Raw genomic sequence first — 22523 nt, forward strand, 5'->3', positions numbered from 1 at the left:
GAAAAAGCAAGGGAATTCCATGATTTACGGTTGGGACAGCAGACTATGGACGAATTTATCAACCGTTTTACCTCCCTGCTTCGCTATGTGCCCTATATTAAGGAGGAGAAAGCCAAGGTGCAAAGGTTTGTAAGCAGTTTACCTCTATATATAAGAGAAAGGATCGAGTTTGACAATCCTAGGACAATGGATGAAGCTATCCGCAAGGCTAGAATCTGTTACCAGCAGAATAAACAGAGGGGAGATGCTCCAAATAAAAGATGGAATGAAAGAAGAGGTAACAAAATAGTTGGAAATAGCAAAGGAAGTCGCAATAATGGTAGTAAGGGAGCTGGCAAAGGGCAGAACAACAGAACTGTAGCAAGAGGGTCACTCAGAGCTAGGCCAACCAGTGAGTCCAGAGTGAGTGAACAGCCTACTAGGCCGGAGGGTGAAGGAATGGCCAGACCTCCAGTTCAATGCTGGGGCTGTGGAGGACCACACTACGTCAAAAACTGCCCGCAGCGGAAGGGTACGGATCAGATATCCCAGATTCACGAAGCATCGACCGTTGGGGATGTGGGACGTAGCGTACGAAGGATTAACGCAGCCCTGGATGATCGTCAAGCGGAATACGAGCCGACTATGGTGGAATTTGAAGGTAAAATTTCGAATCTTTCTATAGCTGTTGTCATTGATCCAGGAGCCACTTTAAGTTATATTAGCCAAAAGATAGTAGAACAGTGTAAGCTACAATCTGAAAAATTTAGGAATCCATGGCTGGTACAGTTAGCTACGGGAGCCAAGAGACGGGTCTTGGCAAAAATTAATAATTGCTCTTTAACCGTAGTAGGACAGCCAATAGTAGTGGATCTGAATGTACTTCCTTTGGGTTCATATGACATTCTGATTGGGATGGATTGGCTAGAAAAACACTGGTCATTAGTAAACTGCAAGACGAAAACCATTTACTATAAAGATGACTTTGGGGAGAAACAGGAACTGCAAGCGATCAAGCACCCCGTGCAGATCCGGCCGATCACGACATCCCATTTAGCTAAATGTATCAAAAAGAAATGTCAAATTTATGCCATTCAGGTAGGCTATGCAAATCAGAAGGATAAAACAGCCACGCTGGAAAATATTCCCGTAATACAAGAATTTGCAGATGTTTTTCCAGAGGAGATACCTCGGCTGCCACCCAAGAGAGATATAGACTTTACCATTGAATTGACACTGGGGGCAACACCAATGTCACGGGCACCTTATCGAATGAGCGTACCTGAATTAACAGAATTAATAATGCAACTGCAAGAGCTGCTAGACAAAAATTACATTCGCCCCAGTGTATCACCATGGGGAGCCCCAGTGTTATTTGTCAAGAAAAAAGATGGAACTCTTCGGATGTGCATAGACTATCGTCAGCTGAACAAGCTCACGATCAAGAATAAATATCCTTTACCTCAGATTGATGAACTCTTCGATCAAGTGAAGGGGGCAACAATGTTCTCTAAGATCGATCTGTGATTCGGGTATCACCAGATTAGGATTAAGGAGGAAGATATCGCTAAGACAACTTTCAGAACACGGTATGGGCACTATGAGTTTGTGGTGCTACCTTTTGGCTTGACCAATGCACCTGCCACCTTTATGTGTTTGATGAACAGTGTGTTTCATAGGTTCTTGGATAAATTTGTATTGATATTTATCGATGATATTCTGATATATTCTCGTTCTAGGGAGGAGCACGAGGAACATCTCAGATTAGTGCTACAAACTCTCCGGGAACATCACCTATACGCTAAGTTCAGCAAGTGTGATTTCCTCAGGGAGGAAATACAATACTTAGGCCATATAATCACCAAAGAGGGGATTGCAGTGGACCCTGAAAAGATAAGGACTATAATGGAATGGCCCGTACCAAAGGATGTGGCAGATATCAGGTCCTTTATGGGGCTAGCTGGCTATTATAGAAGATTCGTGGAAGGTTTTTCAAGGGTAGCATACCCTATCACCTCCTTACAAAAAAAAGGAAGGGTATTCAAATGGACCTCAGAGTGTCAGCGGAGCTTTGAGCAACTTAAACATTTACTCACAACCGCACCCATCTTGAGTATAACTGATCCTAATAAGGATTACGTGGTATGTACTGATGCGAGTAAGGAGGGTGTGGGCGGAGTATTGATGCAGGAAGGAAGAGTAATCACGTACGAATCAAGAAAGCTAAAGGAACATGAGCAGAAATATTCTGCCTACGACTTAGAATTGGCAGCCGTTATACACGCACTGAAGATGTGGCGACATTATCTCTTGGGGAGAAAATTTCTGTTGTTAACAGATCATCACAGCTTGAAAAATTATTTCAGCCAACCTACCTTAAATACGAGGCAAGCCCGTTGGGCGGATTTTCTAAGTGGATTTGATTTTGAAATTAAGCACTTAAAAGGGAAGGAGAACCGTGTAGCCGACGCATTGAGTTGGAAGGTGCAGTGCTTGTATGAAATTTCGATCAGTAAATGGAAGAATTCCTTACTTGAAATGATAAAAACAGCAGCAGATCAAGATGTTGAATACCAGCAAATAAAACAGCAGGTACAACAACTTTCTAGCGGGAAAATGCAGCAGGGATATGAATTAGATGATGCCGGAATGCTGTATTTTAATAAGAGCCTGTATGTACCTAACAAAGATGGTCTTAGGAATCTGATTTTGGATGAATTTCACATCAGCCACTATACCGGGCACCGAGGATACCAAAAAATGGTCACCGCACTTAAAAAAGAACATTATTGGCCAGGAATGAAAAAGAATGTAGCTGAATACTTGGCATGGTGTTTGGAGTGTCAACAGATTAAAGCAGAGTATTTGCATCCAGCAGGGCTGCTACAACCTTTACCCATTCCAGAGTGGAAATGGGAAACTATTTATATGGATTTTATAACCGGGTTGCCTCAGACAAAGAGAAACAATGACTCCATTATGGTAGTGGTAGATAAACTGAGTAAGGAAGCACACTTTATACCTTTGCAGTCCACTTATAAGGTTGTGCAAATTGCTCATATTTTTATGCAGAATGTGTTCAAACTGCATGGACTTCCGAAGATAATAATATCTGATCGTGATGTAAAATTCACATCAACTTTTTGGAGAACATTGTTTACTGAACTGGTAACAACTGGATTTCAGCACAGCCTATCATCCCCAGACCGATGGTCAAACAGAACGAGTGAACCAGGTAGTGGAGGACATGTTGAGAGCATGTGTAATGCAGAAACCGACTCAATGGGAGGAATATTTACACTTGGTTGAATTCGCATATAATAATGGATATCACACGTCAACACAACTGAGTCCCTTTGAGGTATTGTATGGGCGAAAATGCCGCACACCCTCAAGCTGGGGTGGACCTGAGGATAAATTAAGATTGGGACCAGAAATGCTCAAAGAAATAGAAGACATGGTAAAAAGGGTGCGTACCAATTTAAAGGCTGCTCAGGACAGACAAGAAAGTTTTGCAGATCGGAAAAGAAGGTTCAAAGAATATCAGGTCGGTGACCATGTTTTTGTGAGGATCCAAGCCAGAAGGAGCACCCTGCAATGGAGCGGGTGTTCCAAACTTTCTCCTCGTTATTTTGGACCTTTTTAGGTCTTGGCAAGAGTGGGGCCGGTGGCTTACCAACTCGCCCTCCCAAGTCATATTAGGATCCACAATGTTTTCCACGTTTCTATACTAAAAAAAATACGTTTACGACCCTAAACATGTGATCAAATGGCAGGATGTATGGGTAAGAACTATTCTGGTTGATCTAGTTAAGCTTTTATCCCAGGCAGGAAGTGACTGGAATTGTTGTTGATTGCAGGTCAAACCGGAAGGCGAGGTTCTGGTCGAGCCATTGAACATCCTCGATCGGAGAGAAGTGCGGCTGCGGAAGCGAGCTATTACCCAAGCTAAAGTGCAGTGGCAGCACTATGGGCCTGATGAGGCCACATGGGAAGACGAAGAACTCATTAAAAAAGTTTACTTGGAATTGTTTAGGGAAAACAGACATCAGGACGATGTCCAATCTCAGGAGGGGGAGATGTGATGACCCTGGAAAATGTAAATGTTGGAATTTTACTGTAGTAAGAGATAGAATTGAAAGATTGTTGTTCTTTTATTTAAAAAAAAAAAAAAAAACTCTAATCATATTATTTTATTTGTGAATTAAAATATATTGGAAAATATATACTTCTTGAAATGTTGGCAACCTCTGAAAGGAGGATTTGAAGAATAAAATCAGTTATGAAAACTGACTGAAACTACCCTCCCTAACGGGGAAAGTCCTGGGTAGAGAAAAGAGGAATTCTGTGCTGTAGGGACAGACAGAAGGATTCCAAAGGAAAAAAAAAAAAACAAGCTGGTTAAGTCTAGTAAGGACCAGATAACCAGGCACAAGGTGCATGTATCTTGTTGAGGGTTGTAGGCCTGCAAGATAGCTCGGGGGGAGATTCTAGTCTTAGCGATGGATCTCAAGGTTGGGTGGACAAGAGCAAATATGGATTGCAGGTGAATTTCTGAAGTGTATATATACAACACTGGTGAACCAGGTACGTGTTAGCATTTGAAGGAAAATTAGTTCAGCAATGACTGTTGACCACACTGCAGATAAATTTACAGTAGTTGACAGTGCAGACCCTTACATCATAAATTTTCCTTTGATATCATATTGATTTAGTATATTTGATTCAGACAAATATTACTATTTAAATGTCAGATAATTGTAAAAGAGAAAACCTGACACGCTAATGGTAGTTCAAATAAAAGAAACATATAAACAATGAGTCGGACGAGAAGCACTGTAGTGGGTATCCGAGCAGATAGGTACATTAAAAGAACAACTAGACTATCTTCATTACCTGTGTTATCCACAGTTAAGAGAAGGAAAGTAAAAGACCTCAAACTACTTTTTCTTTAGAGAGAAGCCAGAGTTATGCTAACCAAATACCGTTGGACAAATCATGTAATTACACATTGTGAAAAAAGTTCAGAGTTTAGAGACTTTACAAGACTGTGACCACAAGAGAATTCGTATAACCTAGAGAATTAGTCACATATAACCAAATGCCATTGAAAAGAGTAAATATTACGAAACTGGTTGCTTAACAGTGAAATAAATTGTAGTTAACTGAATGGTACTGAGAAGTGAATATTTCGAGAATGATTAACCAGCCAAGTCTAGATTCCCTAGTATCCATTCAAAGGACAACGAATGCAACCACAGAAATTGCTCAACCGTGGCTATGAACACAACAACGTAAGTAATCGCATGTATACACATACATTCAATAGGTATTACATATATGTATGTGCTGTAACAATCCAACAATCTTATTATAACTTAAACTCAGTAACGGAAAGAACCATATGCTGGTAATGCAGCATTCCATAACTGCGTGAGGAGGAGATAAACAAAAAGGGAATAGTAAAGAAAAACCAACTACCATTCCTGAGATGATAACATTATGCGATAGTGGTAGAACCGGAATACATACTACTCATAGAATTAGACGTAACAACTAACTGAATTCAGAATGACAAACCAACATTATCAGATTGAGCATACTGCAAGTATGAGCGGCATGCAATTTAACCATCCAAGGAAAGACCAGAAGTGAACCAGCAATTACAGAACAAATAGTAATTAAGTGCGAAGAACTGAAAGAGTAAAATTGAATATATATTCATTATGTCCAAATAAAAATATCCTTGACCAGAGAGGTCCAAACACAGCGGCCAGTTCAACAACTGCCTCAACATCTACATATAATAGTGGCATTTGAATGTCTAAAACACAGGAAGGCAAAGATTGCCATCGAATCATTCAACCGCTGCACGGGGTTAAGGCGCAAGGGAAACTGCCTGTTTCTCATAGCTCAACCGGGTAAGTCAGAACATAAAGACCTGAGAATAGGAAAAAAACACATGCGAATCATGAGGATCTCCTCTGGAATTCCTCGCTTGCAATCTAACAGCCGAAAACCAGTACATATAAGAAACAAAAGAAGAAAACACACAGGTATAAATCACAGCCGTTTCGGCACATCAAGGAAAGAAAAATCGTTAGACTTCGCACCAGGTTTTAGGGTCGATTGCTTACCTGGTATGAGACGGAGAAGGTCGAGGCATTTGGGCTCCGTCATTCCACAAGCAGAAAGGGGGCTTGTAACAATCCTTACCTCCACACAACAATATCGGGGAATATCAGTCAATGGGTGCTTACAAACCAGTAGCAAACCTCATTATTAAACGCATGCAAAGCTTGTGCCGAACTTTTGGAAAAAGGAGATGATCTGTAGCAAAAAGACTGTGTCTAAATTAAAAACAGAGTGTATTACCTGCACAGTGTCCCTGAAGAATAAGCATAAGACCTCGGAGCTGTAGATGAAGCTGAGGGGAGGCGATAAATGAAAAACGAAACCAGGTGATTGATAGACCAAAGAAATGCCGAGAGTCCTTCTAGTTCCAAATGAGCCACGGGCAAAGCTCTAAGGGGTTTATGAAAAGCCTCAAACCCTTAGACGTTTCCCTGCCCTCCGATCTGGGCATTAGATCTCCACCGTAGGAATAGAGCAGGAACCCAAGGCGTGAAGGCCAAGGGTGCGAGAACCGACGAGTCACATGGCCAAGCGGGTGAGCCAGGCCACCTGTTAAATCACTGACATGAAACTTAAATGCCGCCAACAGCTCAACGCCGGAAAAGGCTACGGGTCGGACAAGGCATGTAATCCGATTGCCGTTTATTACACATGTTACCCATGCAGTCAAGCCGAACCTTAAGTCAATAAACTGTATAGATTGTCAAACAAATAAAGTAGGTCCAAGATATATCACCTCTGTTCAACTATAAGTAAATGATAAAACTGCGCAATAATGGTTACGGTAAGGGTTATGTAAATGTAATATAGTTTTACCATTTAAAAAAAATAAAATCTATTATGTATTTACACAGGGATGTGACAATTTTTAATATAGTATATTTTTAATTTTTTTTAAATATTAAATTTAATAAAAAATTAGATTAGAAATATGTTGTAATTATCTTGTTGTTAATGTATTTTGTTCATTTAAATATTTTTATCTTTATATTAGAAGTTTCTTTTCCAATTTTTTTTTTTTTTAAATATAATAAGTTAATTAAAGTTGATGTTAATTTGGTTTGATTAGAAATTTTAAAAATAGATTTCATATATTGTTTTTTTAATGTTTATATGTAGGTAATTTTCTTTTAATATTAAATGTATTTGGATTTAAGATGAAATTAAGTTGATTACTTAATGGCTTTCTATAAATCTTGAAATATTTGAACCTGAGACTTTTACTAATTTACAATTCATGAATGATTAAAATTGAATGTTATTTCTACTTAATTTTGAGGTACTTAACAAAAAAAGTTTACATGTCTTAGGATGTTTTTGGATATTTGGATTTATGTTAAGGTATCTCCTTGTAATTTTTGGTAGATTTATATTTATATTAGTTAAAGTCTATTTCACTATTTATAACTTGTGTTATACATTTGTTTCGATGGAAAATTGAATTGTTCAATCTAATAAATAAAAATAACATTTTAATAATAAATAGTGATTTAACTAACTTAAAATCTTATTCATACATATTTATACATGATACATGTTTATTTATACTGAAAAATAATGTCCCTTGGGTAGCTCAATTGGTGATCAAAGTAATATGAAATTGATGAAGAACGAGAGAAAATTTCCATGTTTGAGATCTGTTTCCATTTCTGTTAAATTTTATTCCCTAATTTAAAGAATAAAGCTCCAAAATATTTCCCATAAAATTAACTCAATTTCTTCTGGCTTCTTTGCAAAACAAGTTAATATATTTGAGCTAATTTGAATTTTGATCCCACTTAATTGCAAAATAAGTTAATAAATTTGACCTAGTTCAATTTTTTTCCCGCTTCCTTGGAAAACAAGTTAATAAATTTGACCTAATTTGAATTTTATTCCCGCTTTCTTGTAAAAACTAGTTAACAAATTTCTTCCAACTTCTTTGAAAAAAAATTAATATAATTGACTTAATTTGAATTTTGTGCTCGTCTCCTTGTAAAATATAGTTAATTTAATTTTAAAAATTATTAAATAAAATATCTATTTTTTAATGCTAAACACTAATTTCATTTATTTAAAATCTTATTTTGAGAGAGAAAAAACTCTAACCTTATATTTTAAGCGAAAATTTAGAGATAGTTAATTTTTTAAATCAATTTTATCAATTATGTTAATTGGTATTATTTTATTAAGAATACCGAGCAATTTCAATTTCTTTTTATTAATATAAACGCATGCCAATTTCTTTTTATTAATATAAACGCATGCTTTCGAGTGATTGAAAAAAACATTTTAATAACATTAAAATATTTGATTTAGTTTGATTTTTATTTAAACTTTTTTTTAAACGAATTACACATTATTTTAAGTTTAAAATTTATAAACTAAATATGTATTTTTTAATATTGAATAAAAAATTTCAATTTATAAATTTAGGGTTTTTAAATACTAAATTAATTTTGTAAATTACATCGATAAATGTTACTTTACTAAAAATTCCTTTTCTTAAACTTGATAAATATAATATAAAATTTAATTGAAAAACTTAAAAACTAAATAATTTATTTTTTCCTAAATCTTAGCAACGAACATCATATCAGTTTCATATATTTTAAAAATGGTTTTGGCAAACGACAAAACTCCAATACTATTTTTTAACCCGCTCTTAAATCACTAATAATTTTGTTAATCACATTGATAAATGTTGTTTTTTAAAATTAGGTACAGAATTTTAGTGGGAAAGCCCAATTTTTATCACCACTATTACATTACATGGACGACTCACATTTAATAATTTAACTGTTTTTAATGATAACTAATCTTAACCTGAAGCTACTCGAATGTTCCATGAAACTACGAATAAAGCAAAGCGGCTTACCTAAACTTGCAGCAATTTGCAAGTAGCAATATGGGGCTTTAGTTCTGGTTCAGGTTCTGTTGTAAATCCTGACCGTCGACTTGCACTCAACTACTGCGACTCGGTTCCTGTCAACAGTGGAGTTTTGCCAAACGTTTTTGGGCATTATTTGAGCTTTGGAGAAGGAACGCTCGTTCAAGCAACAGTCCAAACTGCGTTCACCAGTCACAGGACTCACTAGTAAGTAAAATGTTATTACACTCCCCTAAATAGCCGTCATTTCATTTTCACCTTTTGCACTGCACGCTAACGGTATGGACTCTTCAAACCCCGTAATAACTATTATATTCTGAGTTACAATCCTCTGAATAGCCAATGATTTCATTTCTGCAGTAGGTACTGCACACTATACAGTGGCTGTAGTTTAATCAAAGAACTGCAACCTTTGTCTGGAATTGGGTGCATGTCTCCTCACGACATGGCTCAAAGAACAGAGTGGACTTCAAGGGTCGAGGACAGTTCATCTGGACTTCCTCCTGGACGCCCGGCTGTCAAAGCTGGGGCAGACGCCGAGGGGACTGCAAAAAGGGTTGTGAAAGGTGGAGCAGACGCCCATGAGACTGCAAGAAGGAAAAAACATGAGTATTTGGAATATCACAGACAACGGGTGAAACAGATGCGAGCTAGACATTCAGGAGACATCCCTGATCATGCCCCTGTCAATGAACTGGACCTTGAGTTTCCAGAGGAAAATCGGTGTTTGACCACACAGAATCGAGGTGATGAGCCGGCGCGCAAACGGAAAGGGAAAAATGAAGCAGAGGAAACATTTAGTGCCAAATTCAACAGTAGAGAGGTTAAAGATGTTTCCTACAAAGAGGCCCATGAAAGGAGGTTAGTGGTATCTATGTTCCATGATTTTGCGCAGAGACTGACACATCATCAGAAAAGTTTGGGTAAAGAGGACCCAAAAATCACAAGGGTTTTCGACTATGCATCAGAGAAATTTAAATTTCTTTGCCGAAATCTTCGCAGGAATCATATAGGTTCTGTTCCTCGAGTCGAAGTTGGAGATGTTGTTAGGAATTTCTGATAATTCCACAACAAAAGAACAGAGAAATTGCTCTGTTTTTTACACAGAGAAACAGAGTTTTAATGTGTATCCCAGAATTTCATCCACATTTACTTCAATCCATAGAAATGGAGATCGATTCACATAACAGATAACAAGCTTTTATATTAACCAAAACAGTATTGCGTTGCCATACATAAAATGCATTAAGCAAAAAAATGAACATCACAATGTTTCTCACTGATACTCCATAAAATGCATTAAGCAAAAAAATGAACATCACAATGTCTCTCACTGATACTCTGTCTTTGTTTAACATTGACACTGATGTGTGTCAATTTCCTTTTCTTCACACCTTACATTCGCACTGCTGTGCGTGAAAAAAAAATTCATTCGCTCCTCTCTTACATTCTTCGCGCAGGTGCGTTACATTTCATTCTTAAAAAAAAACTGGACATCTCTTACATTCTCGCGGCTGCGTTACATTTCATTCTTAAAAGAAACTGGACATTCAGGCTCATCTGCGTTTTTGCCCTCTTTTCATTACAACTAAAAAACAAACATTACATTCCTTTTTGTTTTACTTATTCCGTAAAAACCAAAACCACACCCATATATTAAAAAACAATAAAAATAAAATATCTTTACCTACATTTACCTACCGTAATAAATTCATTAATTACTTTACCAAAAAAAACGGTCCGTCAATGAAAAACACTTCACGTCAAGTAATATGGTGCAAGTTTGTACATCAACCATTGATGTCAATTGGACGGCTGTCAGCAATTCCCCGGAGGTCCCTTTCAACCGAGCTTTACGTGTCGGGGAATGGTGGTTTTGGCAAGGACAGCTCAGACACGTGTCAATTGATGATTTTGATCGCTGCCCCTTGGAAACATACCACTGTTCAACAAAAGCAGTGAGGGGAAGGAACTGGTGGTTTTCTGCAATAAATGCCGTAGTTGAAATTACATTTCAACACTCCCCTTTAATTTCAACTGCTGAGTTATCAGTCATACCCAGACATTTCCTCAAAAACTCAAAACTTTTCTACCCCAATGGTTTGGTCAGAATGTCTGCAACCTGCTCCTGAGTTCTGCAGTGTTTTAAAACAATTTCACCATTGTTTACCAATTCCCTGATGTAATGAAACTGTGTCAATGTGTTTCATTCTTTTATGAAACACAGCATTCTTGGATAATGCAATAGCTGAACTATTGTCACAAAAAATCACAGTTCCTTTTGCTTGCTCTTGACATAAACTCTTTAACATCCTTCTCATCCAAATTGTTTGACATGTTGCTGCTGTAGCTGCCACATATTCTTCTTCTGCTGTAGATAATGCTACAATAGACTGTTTTTTAGAAGCCCATGAAATGGCTCCTGATCCCATGTGAAAAACATAACCGGATGAATTTTTCCGATCATCTACACTTCCAGTCCAATCACTATTAGTGTATCCAATTAATTCTGAACATTCTGAAGTAGTATATAAAATGCCAAACCTTTTAGTACCTTTAACATACCTCAGAATCCTTTTTTCTGCCTGCCAATGTGCTTCTTTTGGCCTCTCCATGAATCTGGAAATTAAACTAACAGCATACATTATATCCGGCCTAGTTGTAGTCAAATACATGAGGCTGCCAACTATGCTCTTGTACAAACTAGGATCAAATTCCTCGTTGTTGTCCTCTTTGCTGAGTTTTAATCCCATCACTATGGGAGTGATTGCTGCTTTGCTCTCTTGCATATTAAATCTTTCCAACACTTCATTAACATATTTTGCCTGTGAGATAAAAATCCCATTTCCATTTTGTTCTACTTCTATTCCTAAGAAGTATCTCAACAAACCCATGTCAGTCATTTCAAATTCTTCTTTCATGACTGCTTTGAAATTTTCAATAAGATAATCATCATTACCTGTGAAAATAACATCATCAACATATAACACAACAATTAGTAATTTACCATCATTTTCTTTGATGTATAGGGTGGGTTCTCCTTCACACTTTTCAAATCCATTTTCTAGTAGATAGGAATCTATCCTATTGTACCACGCTCTTGGTGCTTGCTTCAGCTCGTAAAGATCTTTCTTCAATTTGCACACTTTGTGCTCTTGGCCTTTCTTTTCATAGCCTAGAGGTTGTTCAATGTAAACCTCTTCCATTAACACTCCATTTAGGAATGATGACTACACGTCCATTTGGTAAACTTTCCACTTGTTTTGTGCTGATATGAACAACACTGCTCTCACTGTTTCCATTCTAGCAACCGGTGCAAAAGTTTCCTCATAGTCTCTCCCATACTGCTGCTTATATCCTTTGACAACCAATCTTGCCTTGTGTCTTTCTATTTTTCCTTCAGCATTACTCTTGGTCTTGTAGACCCATTTAACTCCAATGACTTCCTTTCCTTTTGGTAGTTCAACTAAATCCCATGTCTTGTTTCTTTCTATGACATTGATTTCCTCATCCATAGCTTCTATCCATTTTCTATCCTTAATTTCTTCTTCAAAATGAACAGGGTCATCAACATGACAATATAAAGCAAACGAAGAGTTCATACCTTCATTTGTTGCCTCTTGTTCATAAATGTCACTTAAATTTCTAAACTTCTTACCTCTTTCATTTGGTGTACAAGTGCTTGAAGAAGCACTTGAATTTCCTCCTTGTGGTGTGCTTGGAGAAGCACGTTCATTTCTCCTCAAGGGTGTCTCTTGCTGCCCTTGTGTTGGTGCTGTTGTTTGGGGATGTATTTCAGCCATCTCCTCATCATCTTCATCATGAGACAAAGAGTTTTCAACATTCATTGTTTTCTTTATGCTTCCATCCCAAGCTTCCTCCTCAATGAACTGAACATCGCTACTCACAATAAGCTTCTTGGTGGATGGGTTATACAACCTTTAAGCTTTGGATTCCTCACTGTATCCAATGAAAATACATTTTTCCCCTTTGTTGTCCAACTTCTTCCTTAGTTGATCTGGAATGTGTGCATAAGTCACACATCCAAAAACTTTCATGTGGGTGAGTCCTTGCTTTGTCCCACTCCATGCTTCTTCCGGCACTCTGTTCATGATTGATTTTGTAGGGAATCTATTCAAAATGTACGCTGCACAGTGTACAGCTTCAACCCAATAATCATTTGGCAAATTCTTTGCCTTCAACATATTCCTCACCATATCCATGATTGTCCTATTCTTCCTTTCGACAACTCCATTTTGCTGCGGAGTGTACCTAGTGGTAAACTGCTTATGAATTCCATTTTCTCTACAAAAACATAGAAATTCTTTGGAGATATACTCACCTCCTCTATCAGTTCATAGAACTTTGATATGTAACCCGCTTTGGTTTTCTACAAGTGCCTTGAAATTGCAAAATCTTTCAAACACTTCACTTTTGTTCTTTAGGAAATAAACCCAAGTTTTTCTAGTAAAATCATCAATAAATGTTAGAATATAGTGGCTGCCTGCAAGTGATAGAGTTTGCATTGGTCCACATAAATCTGAGTGAACAATCTCTAAGGGTGCTTTTGCTCTTATGCTTTTCCCAGATGGAAAACTTTCTCTGTGTTATTTCCCCAAGATATAACCTTCACAAAGGCTGTCTGGTTTCTCTAACAATGGTAATCCTCCTACCATTCCTTTTCTATTCAACAAGTTAAGACCTCCAAAGTTGAGATGACCAAATCTCAAGTGCCACAACCAATTTTCATCTTTTGGTTCGCTTTGGAAAGCCTCTTGAGTCACTGCTGCTATTTCTTCTCCATTTTTTAAATCTGCTTTCATTCTAAGAGGGGACATCTTGTTCCTTGTCATCTTTACTTCAACAATACATCGTTTGCTGGGTGCTTTATCCATGATGGTGTATACATCATCCACAAAGGAAACATTGTACCCATTTTGAACAAGTTGTCCAATACTTAAGAGGTTACATTTCATTCCATGAACATAATAAACATCTTCTATGGTTTTCTTTTCACCTTTCTTTGTTAAGACATTTACTTCTCATTTTCCCATAACAGAAACTTTATTATCAGTCCCTAGTGTGACTTGTGACTTCACACTCTGATCTAACATAGAAAACAGGGCTATGTTTCCTGTCATATGGTTGATGCAACCGGAGTCTAGAAACCATATATCTTCACTTTTTTCTTTAGCCATATTACAAGCTAAAAACAAATTATTTTGGCTGATATTTTCTCTAGTGAAATTTGCACTAGTTCTATTATTCATATCATGCTACTTCTTCCTACATTCATTTGCATAATGCCCATATTTTTTACAATAGTGACATTGGACATTAGATTTATCATACCTTTGTGCTTGAGCATGATGTTGTCCACTTGGTTGGTTGCTCCTTTGGCCTTGGTTCTGATTTGGATTGCTGCCTCTTCCTTGAGCATTTGCTAGATTGTTTCTTCCACCTCTGTTTTGGCTTCTGCCTCTTCCTCTCTTGTTTCCTCTGCCTTGACCTCTTCCTCTTCCAAAGAACATCTAGGTCTTAAAGGCATGCTCTAAAGAAGAGTTTTCATTTCTACTCAATCTCTGCTCATGTGTTATCAGTGATGCATGTAGTTCATCAACTAAGAAGTTTGTGAGATCCTTTGTCTCTTCTATGGTGGTGAAAATCACATCAAACCTTGAAGGTAGGATCCTCAATAGTTTCTCCACAATCCTCCTTTCTTCAAGAATGTCTCCATGAGACCTTATCTATGTGACCAGACCAATCATATGTGAAGAATGAGTCAATATTATCTGACTCCTTCATGCAAAGATTCTCAAAATCTCTCCTCAGCAACTGTAGTTTTGTTGTCTTCACCTTCTCCATGCCTTGATAGGCTATCTTGAGAGTTTGCCATGCTTCTTTGGATCTCTTAGCTGCTGCTATCCTTGGAAACACTCTCATACACTGATTGATACAAAGAGTAGAGGGCTTTATAATCCTTCTTCTTATTGCTCTTCAACAGATCTTTTTCTACCTGAGTTAAATTATTAAACTCATTTTCATCTGCTGGTTCTTCAAAACCATCCTCAACAAATTCCCGTAAGTCTTGGGAAGCAAGCAAAGCTTTCATAGTTATTGCCCAATAGTCATAGTTTTTCCCATTAAATTGTGGGAGATGGGTATTACAGATACCCATGCTAGTGCTGGCTCCAGCCATCTTGACACTCTTAACTGTTCTTCAAAATACTTGACTGTGTATTTAAAGTAACAGACTATCCTCAATAGTAACACAAAAAACTTGAGAAATACCTTGGATTTTTTCTTGACTGAGTCTTCACTTTGCTGGAGAAGCTGCTGCAACAAGAAACCCTTCCTTTAGCTTCTTTGACACCTTCAAAGAGCCTAGACAAGCTCCGATACCATGTTGGTAATTTCTGATAATTCCAAAAAAAAAGAACAGAGAAAATGCTCTGTTTTTGACACAGAGAAACAGATTTTAATTTGTATCCCAGAATTTCATTCACATTTACTTCAATCCATAGGAATGGAGATCGATTCACATAACAGATAACAAGATTTTATATTAACCAAAATAGTGTTGCGCTGCCATACATAAAATGCATTAAGCAAAAAAACTGAACATCACACTGTCTCTCACTGAAAATACTCTGTCTCTGTTTAACATTGACACTGCTGTGTGTCAATTTCCTTTTCTTCAGACCTTACATTCGCACTGCTGTGCGTGAAAAAAAAATTCATTCGCTCCTCTCTTACATTCGCGCTACTGCATTACATTTCATTCTCAAAAAAAACTAGACATTCACGCTCTGTTGCATTTTTTCCCTCTTTTCATTACAACTAAAAAACAAACAGTACATTCCTTTTTGTTTTACTTGTGCCGTAAAAACCAAAACTGCACCCATATATTAAGAAACAATAAAAATAAAATATCTTTACCTACATTTACCTACCGTAATAAATTCATTAATTACTTTACCAAAAAAACTGTCTGTCAATGAAAAACACTTCACGTCAAGTAATATGGTGTAGGTCTATACATCAACTGTTGATGTCAATCGGACGGCTATCAGCAATTCCCCGGAGGTCCCTTTCAACCGAGCTTTACGCATCGGGGAATGGTGGTTTTGGCAAGGACAACTCAGACACGTGTCAATTGATGATTGTGATCGCTGCCCCTTAAAAAAATACCATTGTTGAACAAAAGCGGTGCGGGGAAGGAACTGACGGTTTTCTGCAATAAATGCCGCAGTTGAAATTACATTTCAATAGATGTATTTCAATCCCCGAAAGCTATTGAGTATTATAGGATTGGATAGACCTGTTGAGGGAGGTATATACTATCTAAAGCCAAAAGAAACAGGTCACGTGGTGCCATTGGCTACCAGCGTTGTTGCTTCCGGTGGTTACGAGGAAAATATTGACAATGGAGATGTAATAATATACGCAGGCCATGGTGGGAGGAATGATAACAAGAGAAAGAAACAGAAACAGGTTTATGATCAGCTTCTCACTCCCGGTAATGCAGCCCTACAGAATAGCTGGAGGGAAAAACAACCCGTTAGATTAATCCGATCACGCGAGGAATTGCCTTGTGGGTACATGTATGATGGGCTCTACAATGTAGAGCATTCCTGGTTAGAAAAAGGATGAGTTGGATATCTGGTGTACAAATTGAGATTAAGGCGGAAAGGAGATCAGCCTCCTCTGGTTTCTCCTATACTGTGGTTTAGGGCTGGTCCCCATGGTAAGAAAATAGGCGTAATCAAGGAAGATATTGCGGATGGACGACACAAATTTTCTATACCAGTCATTAATTCCGTAGACAATGTCTACATTATTGATGATTTCGAATACCTCCTTACAGTGAAATATCCCTATTTCTTCCCTAAACCAGAGCCGCCAGAAGGATGTTTTTGCACTGGTGAATGTACTGATACTGAAAACTGCCTTTGTGCTAGAAGAAATGGAGGGAAATTCCCTTACAGAACCGATGGGACACTCATTAAACATATGACAATAGCGTATGAGTGCAGTCCTAAATGCAGATGCCCACCAACTTGCACAAATAGGGTTTATCAACAAGGGTTGAAATATAAGATGGAGATCTTCAGGACACCAAGGAGGGATTGGGAGCTCGGACATTGGAATTCATGCAGGCAGGTACATCTATTTTGGAGTACACAGGTAATTTATATCGCTCCAAAAGTACCTCAATGAATAACTTTATTTTCCCAATATCTTCTATATCGAATGAAGGAAATTCAGGTGACCTACTAGGGGTGGTCGATAATGAATTAGTGTCGGGTTCTCCTATTCAAATTGTTAAGGATAAGGGTTTCAAAGTTGATGCATCTAGAAGTGGAAATGCAAGCAGATTCATACGGAGGAGTTCTAGACCAAACATATTTGCTCAGTATGTTCTACATGACCACCATGTCAAGGATATTCCTCACGTTATGTTATTTGCTCTTGAAAATAACCCACCTCAGCTTGAGTTGTGTCTTAGCTCATCTGGACAAGGAGTCCATAGCCACCTATGGGGAGAGGCTACACCATGGATAAAAAGTTTGGTTAGGAAGTAGAACTGAATGGAGAAGCATGGTACAATGTGTGTTACTAGTTTTTGTTTGTAGTATTGAAGCATTGTTCAATACAAGTAGGTACTGTTTTTTGTCAGAAGCTTTCTTTCCTCGAGGAAGCATGGTTCAATATAGGTACTGTCTTTTGTTAGAAGATTTCTTTTCTCTAGAATTTTCATGGATACATTTTTCAATCCAGAAAGCTATTAACATATTTTTTCTTTATTTTAACTTTTCAACCATTCAGAATAGTGATATTAAGCTATTCCCATATTTTTTTTTTGATATTTTAGTTTTTCAAGCATTCATAATAGTAATATAAAGGTATTAGCCTATTTACTTCTTTACTTTAATGTTTCAGATATTCAATTGATATTATTTATGTGTTTATGTGAATTTATAACTCTTTTATACCATTGCAAATTACAAATATATTTTTTTCCCACATTTAGAAAATCCTGAGCTAAGATGACTGCGGCATGAAGGTGTATATTTTACAACAATTTCATATTGATAATTATTCTGTTATCTTTCTGACTTAAGTAGACATTCAAAAAAATATGGATAAAACCATGAAGTTGATTTATGTTTTTTCATTTGTTTATTAGAGATAAATTATTTTAATATTACTTTTAAATGTATATATCTAAGATTTAAGTTAACAAGAAACAAGGTTGGCACTGGAATATCATGCTTTTTCAAGTATAATTTTGTTTATTGGTTGGATGTTTTAAATAGGAAATAGGAAATAGTCTTTTGGCAGTGAAAGAATATATGGTATTTTGTGAAGTTTTTTCTCAAGAAGATGTTAGAAGTCATAATATAATTTTTCATAATTAAATTTTTAAAGTAGGCTATGACATTTGTTTTAGGAAAATTGTTTTTTACTATAATAAAATAGAATATAAATGACGAGAATAGATATTAAATTCGAAATTTCAATGCTTTAATATCCAAAATTATTCTTGAAAACATTAAAACTTTTCTAAAAATTCTAAATTTAAAATAAGAAATAAGTTACCAAATATCAAGTGAGGTGATGCCAAATAGAAATTTATTCTAATAATAGTAAGTAATTAATTTTTGAAAGTTTAAGTAAACATTGAAATGTAAAATTACATAGTTCTTACTTCACAATTTTATTAGTGGTTGAATATTGTAAATGTAAAATTACATAGTTCTTACTTCACAATTTTATTAGTGGTTGAATATTGTAAAAGTTGATAATATTTCATGGAGAAACATATTAATAATATTGTTTATTTCCTTGAACATTTAACTAAGAATAATCTTGTAATTGATATCATCTAGATGAGTTGTTCTAGAAATTAGAGTATATATCACTTATGAAGTAAAATTGAAAGGAGAAGCATGGTAAAATGTATTGAGCAGTGCAAGAAGCAAGAAGCATTATTCAATACAAGTTTTAAGTTTTTCTTTTATCATAATCCTTCTTTCCTTAAGAATTTTTATATGTAGTTATTTATTTAGTGTATTTTTGTTTGTGAGATAATTGAGGTATTAACTTACACATTTGACTACAACTTTATGTTGATAGTTACCTTGTATTATGTCAGCGTATTATGTAAGTAGATATAGAAAGAATGTGATTATGACCATAACTTTTATCATTTGTTCATTAGAGGTAAACTATTCAATGCACATATTTAAGATTTAAGTTGACAACAAATAATTGTGATATCTTGAACATCATATGCTTTCCCGTTTTACTTGGAAAGAACTTGAACATCACATGTTTGGTCCCAAATGTAATCTTTATTAGAAGGAACTTGAGCATCGTATGTTTTGTTGCAAATGTAATCTTTATTAGTTTGCCAGCTGCTTTAAACAAGAAATGATCCCTTGGCCATGAAAAAGTACATGCCATTTTGAACCAGTTTTACGGCAAAGAAAATGTTGGAATTTTGAAAAGTTAAAAAAATATTGGAACTTTTAATCACATCTCGTTTAATCTGTACTCATTATCTTTAATCTATACTCATTATCAATGATTGGATATTGTCTTTATAAAAATATTTATTTTGTTTAGTAAAAATGGGTAGAGTGCTCACATTAAAGTCCCTAGCATCTTCGATGAAACGGCTACCATTAAAGCATCTGACATGAGCTTGAAGTAATGTGCGAGTAGCAATATGCGGCTTCAGTTCTGATTCAGCTTTTGTTGGAAACCTTGAATTTGCACTAAACTAGTGCGATACAGCTCCTGTCAACTTTGGACTTGCAGCGTAACATTATTTGAGCTCTGGAGAAAGAACATTCGTTTAAGCAACAGTGGGTACCACGTTCACCAGCCACTAATCAAAGGGCTGTGCAACTAAAACATTATGAATGACTCAACCGGACTCTAATCCTATAGACTTTTTAAAACTGTAAAATATTTTATAATCTGTAGAATATGAGTTACATTCGGTGATTTTATTCCTCTCTGAACCCCATATATATATATATATATATGCGCCCCGCAATACCTCTAAATGGCCAATGATTTCACTTGCACGGCATGGCCAATGATGTTATACTCATTAGTAATACAGTAGTGTATGAGCGTGATCTAAATGCAGATTTCTCCGCTTTGCAGAAATAGGGTTTCTCAACACGTGTTGAATCATAAGTTCATCGAGATCGTCAGGACAACAAGGAAGGATGAGGGAGTTCCGACGTTGGAATTCATGCAAGGCCGAGTACAGAGGCAATCTACATCGCTCCCAAAGCATCTCAATGAATAAGTTGATTTCCCCAAAGCATCTCAATGAATAAAATTAGGGTGACCTACGAGGGGTGGTCAACGATTAATTAGTGTGTCCTGTATTTTTCAACTTTTTGGGAACAAGAGTTTGAAAGTCGGTGCATCCAGAGGTGGTATGCAGACAGATTCCTATGGAGTTCGAGAACAGAGATATTAGCTCAATTTGTTATACATGATTACCATGACAAAGACAACGATATTCCTCTCATGTTATGTTATTTGGTCTTGAAAATATTTCATCTTAGCTGGAGCTGTCTCTTAGCTCATCTTAAACAACAAAGAGTCCATAGGCACCTATTCCGAGAGGCTATCAACTTGAGCAAACCATTGATAACAAGTTCAGTTAGGAAGTAGAAGCATGGTAGTGTGCGTTACACGTTCTTGTCTTCCAATTGAGCACTCCATGAAGCATGGTTCAATAAAAGTTTTAGATATTGTTTCTTCTCCGTAGTTTCTTTACTTCAGAATTTCATGAATACATTTTCCAATCCAAAAGAGTGATATTAAGCTATTAAAATAATTTTTTCCTTATTCTACCTCTATATTAATTTTTCAAGCATTCAATAGATATTAATTTTATTATTTCAAGCATGTAATAGATAAATATGTATTGTGTTTGAGTTAATTTATAAATTAGATATATTTTTTCTTTCAACTAATCAATAAATCTTTTGTACCATTCTTGCAAATTAAAAACCCCAACCTGTAGTTATTTGTTTTTTATACTCGTGTTTGTGACATGTTTGTGGCATGAAATGATTGTGACATGAAATTGTAGATTTGAGTACAACTTTGGGTTGATAATTAGCTTGTAATATGTTATCTTTGTAAGTCAAGTAGACATAAAAAAGAATGTGGTTAAATGTATTTTTCATATTATTTTCTAGAGTATAATTTTGTTAGTTGGTAGGATAGGATAAATAAGAAATAATTATAAGGCAATGAAAGCCATGATATTTTGAGAAGGTTTTATAAAAAAAAAAAAAATGTTAAGATTCATGAAATAATTTAATTTTTAAACCAAAGCATCACATTTATTTTAGAGAAATTAATTTTTATTATAAGAAAATGGAATAAAAAAAATGTTATTTTGTATTAAATTTGAAATTCCAATAAATTAATATGTCTCAAAATTATTGCTAAAAACTTTAAAACTTCTCTAAAAAATTTAACTTAAAAATAAAATAAAATAAGTTACTAATTATCAAGGGAGAACTCTGTTCAAACAAAAAAATATTCTAATAATAGTAAGTAATTATTTTTAAATGTTAAATAAATATTGAAATCTCTAATTACATATCTCTTGGTTTACATTTTTGTTAGTGGTTGAATGTTATATGAAAGATATCTCATGGCTATGCATATGTGAAGTTATTCAAGCATATTGGTAATGATGTTTATATCCTTGAGGATTTAAGGAGGAATAATATTCTAATTCATATTCTATAAATGTGTTGGTTTAGGAATTGGAATGTATATCATTGATGAAGTGATTCTCAATGGAGTAATTGGTCTAGGAATTGGGGCATATATCAATTATGAGGTAACATGGAATGTAGATGCATTAAGTAATGCAAGAAGCATTATTCAATACATTTTTTAGTTTCTTTCATTTTACATAAGATTTATTTCCTCGAGATTTTTTATGCATGCATTATTCAATCAAGAAGAGTGAATATTAAGTTACTCTTTTTTTTCTTTATTTTAACTTTTGAGGCATTCAATAGATATGTGTTATATGTGTTTAATCTACTTTATAACTTTTATGTTGTTTGCCAATTACATAATTTATTTGTTTACACATTTCAATAAACTTGAGTTGTGTAATACCCATGTTGACTGTGTTTTATGAGATCATTGTGAAACCTTATTGTGACTTGTAAGAGGGCAAAGGCTATAGTTGTATATTTGGATAATTTATAGCTAAATATGTAGTTATAAATAAATTGTTTTCTTTTATGAATCTTTGTAATTGTTGGGCATGGAATCCCCCCCCACCGCATGTTTTGGGGTCCAAAGCCTAAGTTTTGAGTAATATTATTGTAAAGCCCCACGAATTGCGGGCGCGGAGCGCGAATTGTATGTTAGAGTCATAGGATTATCTGCCCTAAGTTTTGAATGTAGTGTTGGCATACCCATGGTCCGCTGACCATGGGATTGTATAAATAGAGCGAAGCTCTAAGTTTTAAAG

At 35.8% G+C, this 22523-nt stretch overlaps 2 protein-coding genes across 2 annotated transcripts; both read left to right on the top strand.

Annotated features, from left to right (window-relative positions):
• Positions 1-438: 438 nt before the first annotated feature.
• LOC149254169 (uncharacterized) lies at positions 439-4102 on the top strand. The gene is made up of 5 exons (XM_089454709.1): positions 439-724; positions 2426-2840; positions 3166-3526; positions 3840-3896; positions 4016-4102. Exons 1-5 carry the CDS (start codon positions 439-441, stop codon positions 4100-4102), a joined length of 1206 nt encoding a protein of 401 aa, XP_089310835.1.
• Positions 4103-16255: 12153 nt separating this feature from the next.
• On the top strand, positions 16256-16636 carry LOC149254170 (histone-lysine N-methyltransferase, H3 lysine-9 specific SUVH5-like). The gene has a single exon (XM_089454710.1). It carries the CDS (start codon positions 16256-16258, stop codon positions 16634-16636), a length of 381 nt encoding a protein of 126 aa, XP_089310836.1.
• The last annotated feature ends 5887 nt before the right edge of the window (positions 16637-22523 follow it).

The sequence above is a fragment of the Pinus tabuliformis genome, chromosome 7 (assembly GCF_031772625.1).
Source record: "Pinus tabuliformis cultivar Carrire ecotype Pingquan chromosome 7, CPIR1, whole genome shotgun sequence".
In the NCBI taxonomy this organism is placed as follows: domain Eukaryota; kingdom Viridiplantae; phylum Streptophyta; class Pinopsida; order Pinales; family Pinaceae; genus Pinus; species Pinus tabuliformis.

Coding starts and splice junctions, on each gene's coding strand:
- LOC149254169 (XM_089454709.1), top strand. CDS start 439: ATGGCCAGACCTCCAGTTCAATGCTGGGGCTGTGGAGGACCACACTAC. Junction 725..2,425: donor CCAAAAGATAGTAGAACAGT/GTAAGCTACAAT, acceptor AGCACTTAAAAG/GGAAGGAGAACCGTGTAGCC. Junction 3,527..3,839: donor GAAGGTTCAAAGAATATCAG/GTCGGTGACCAT, acceptor TGTTGATTGCAG/GTCAAACCGGAAGGCGAGGT.
- LOC149254170 (XM_089454710.1), top strand. CDS start 16,256: ATGTATTTCAATCCCCGAAAGCTATTGAGTATTATAGGATTGGATAGA.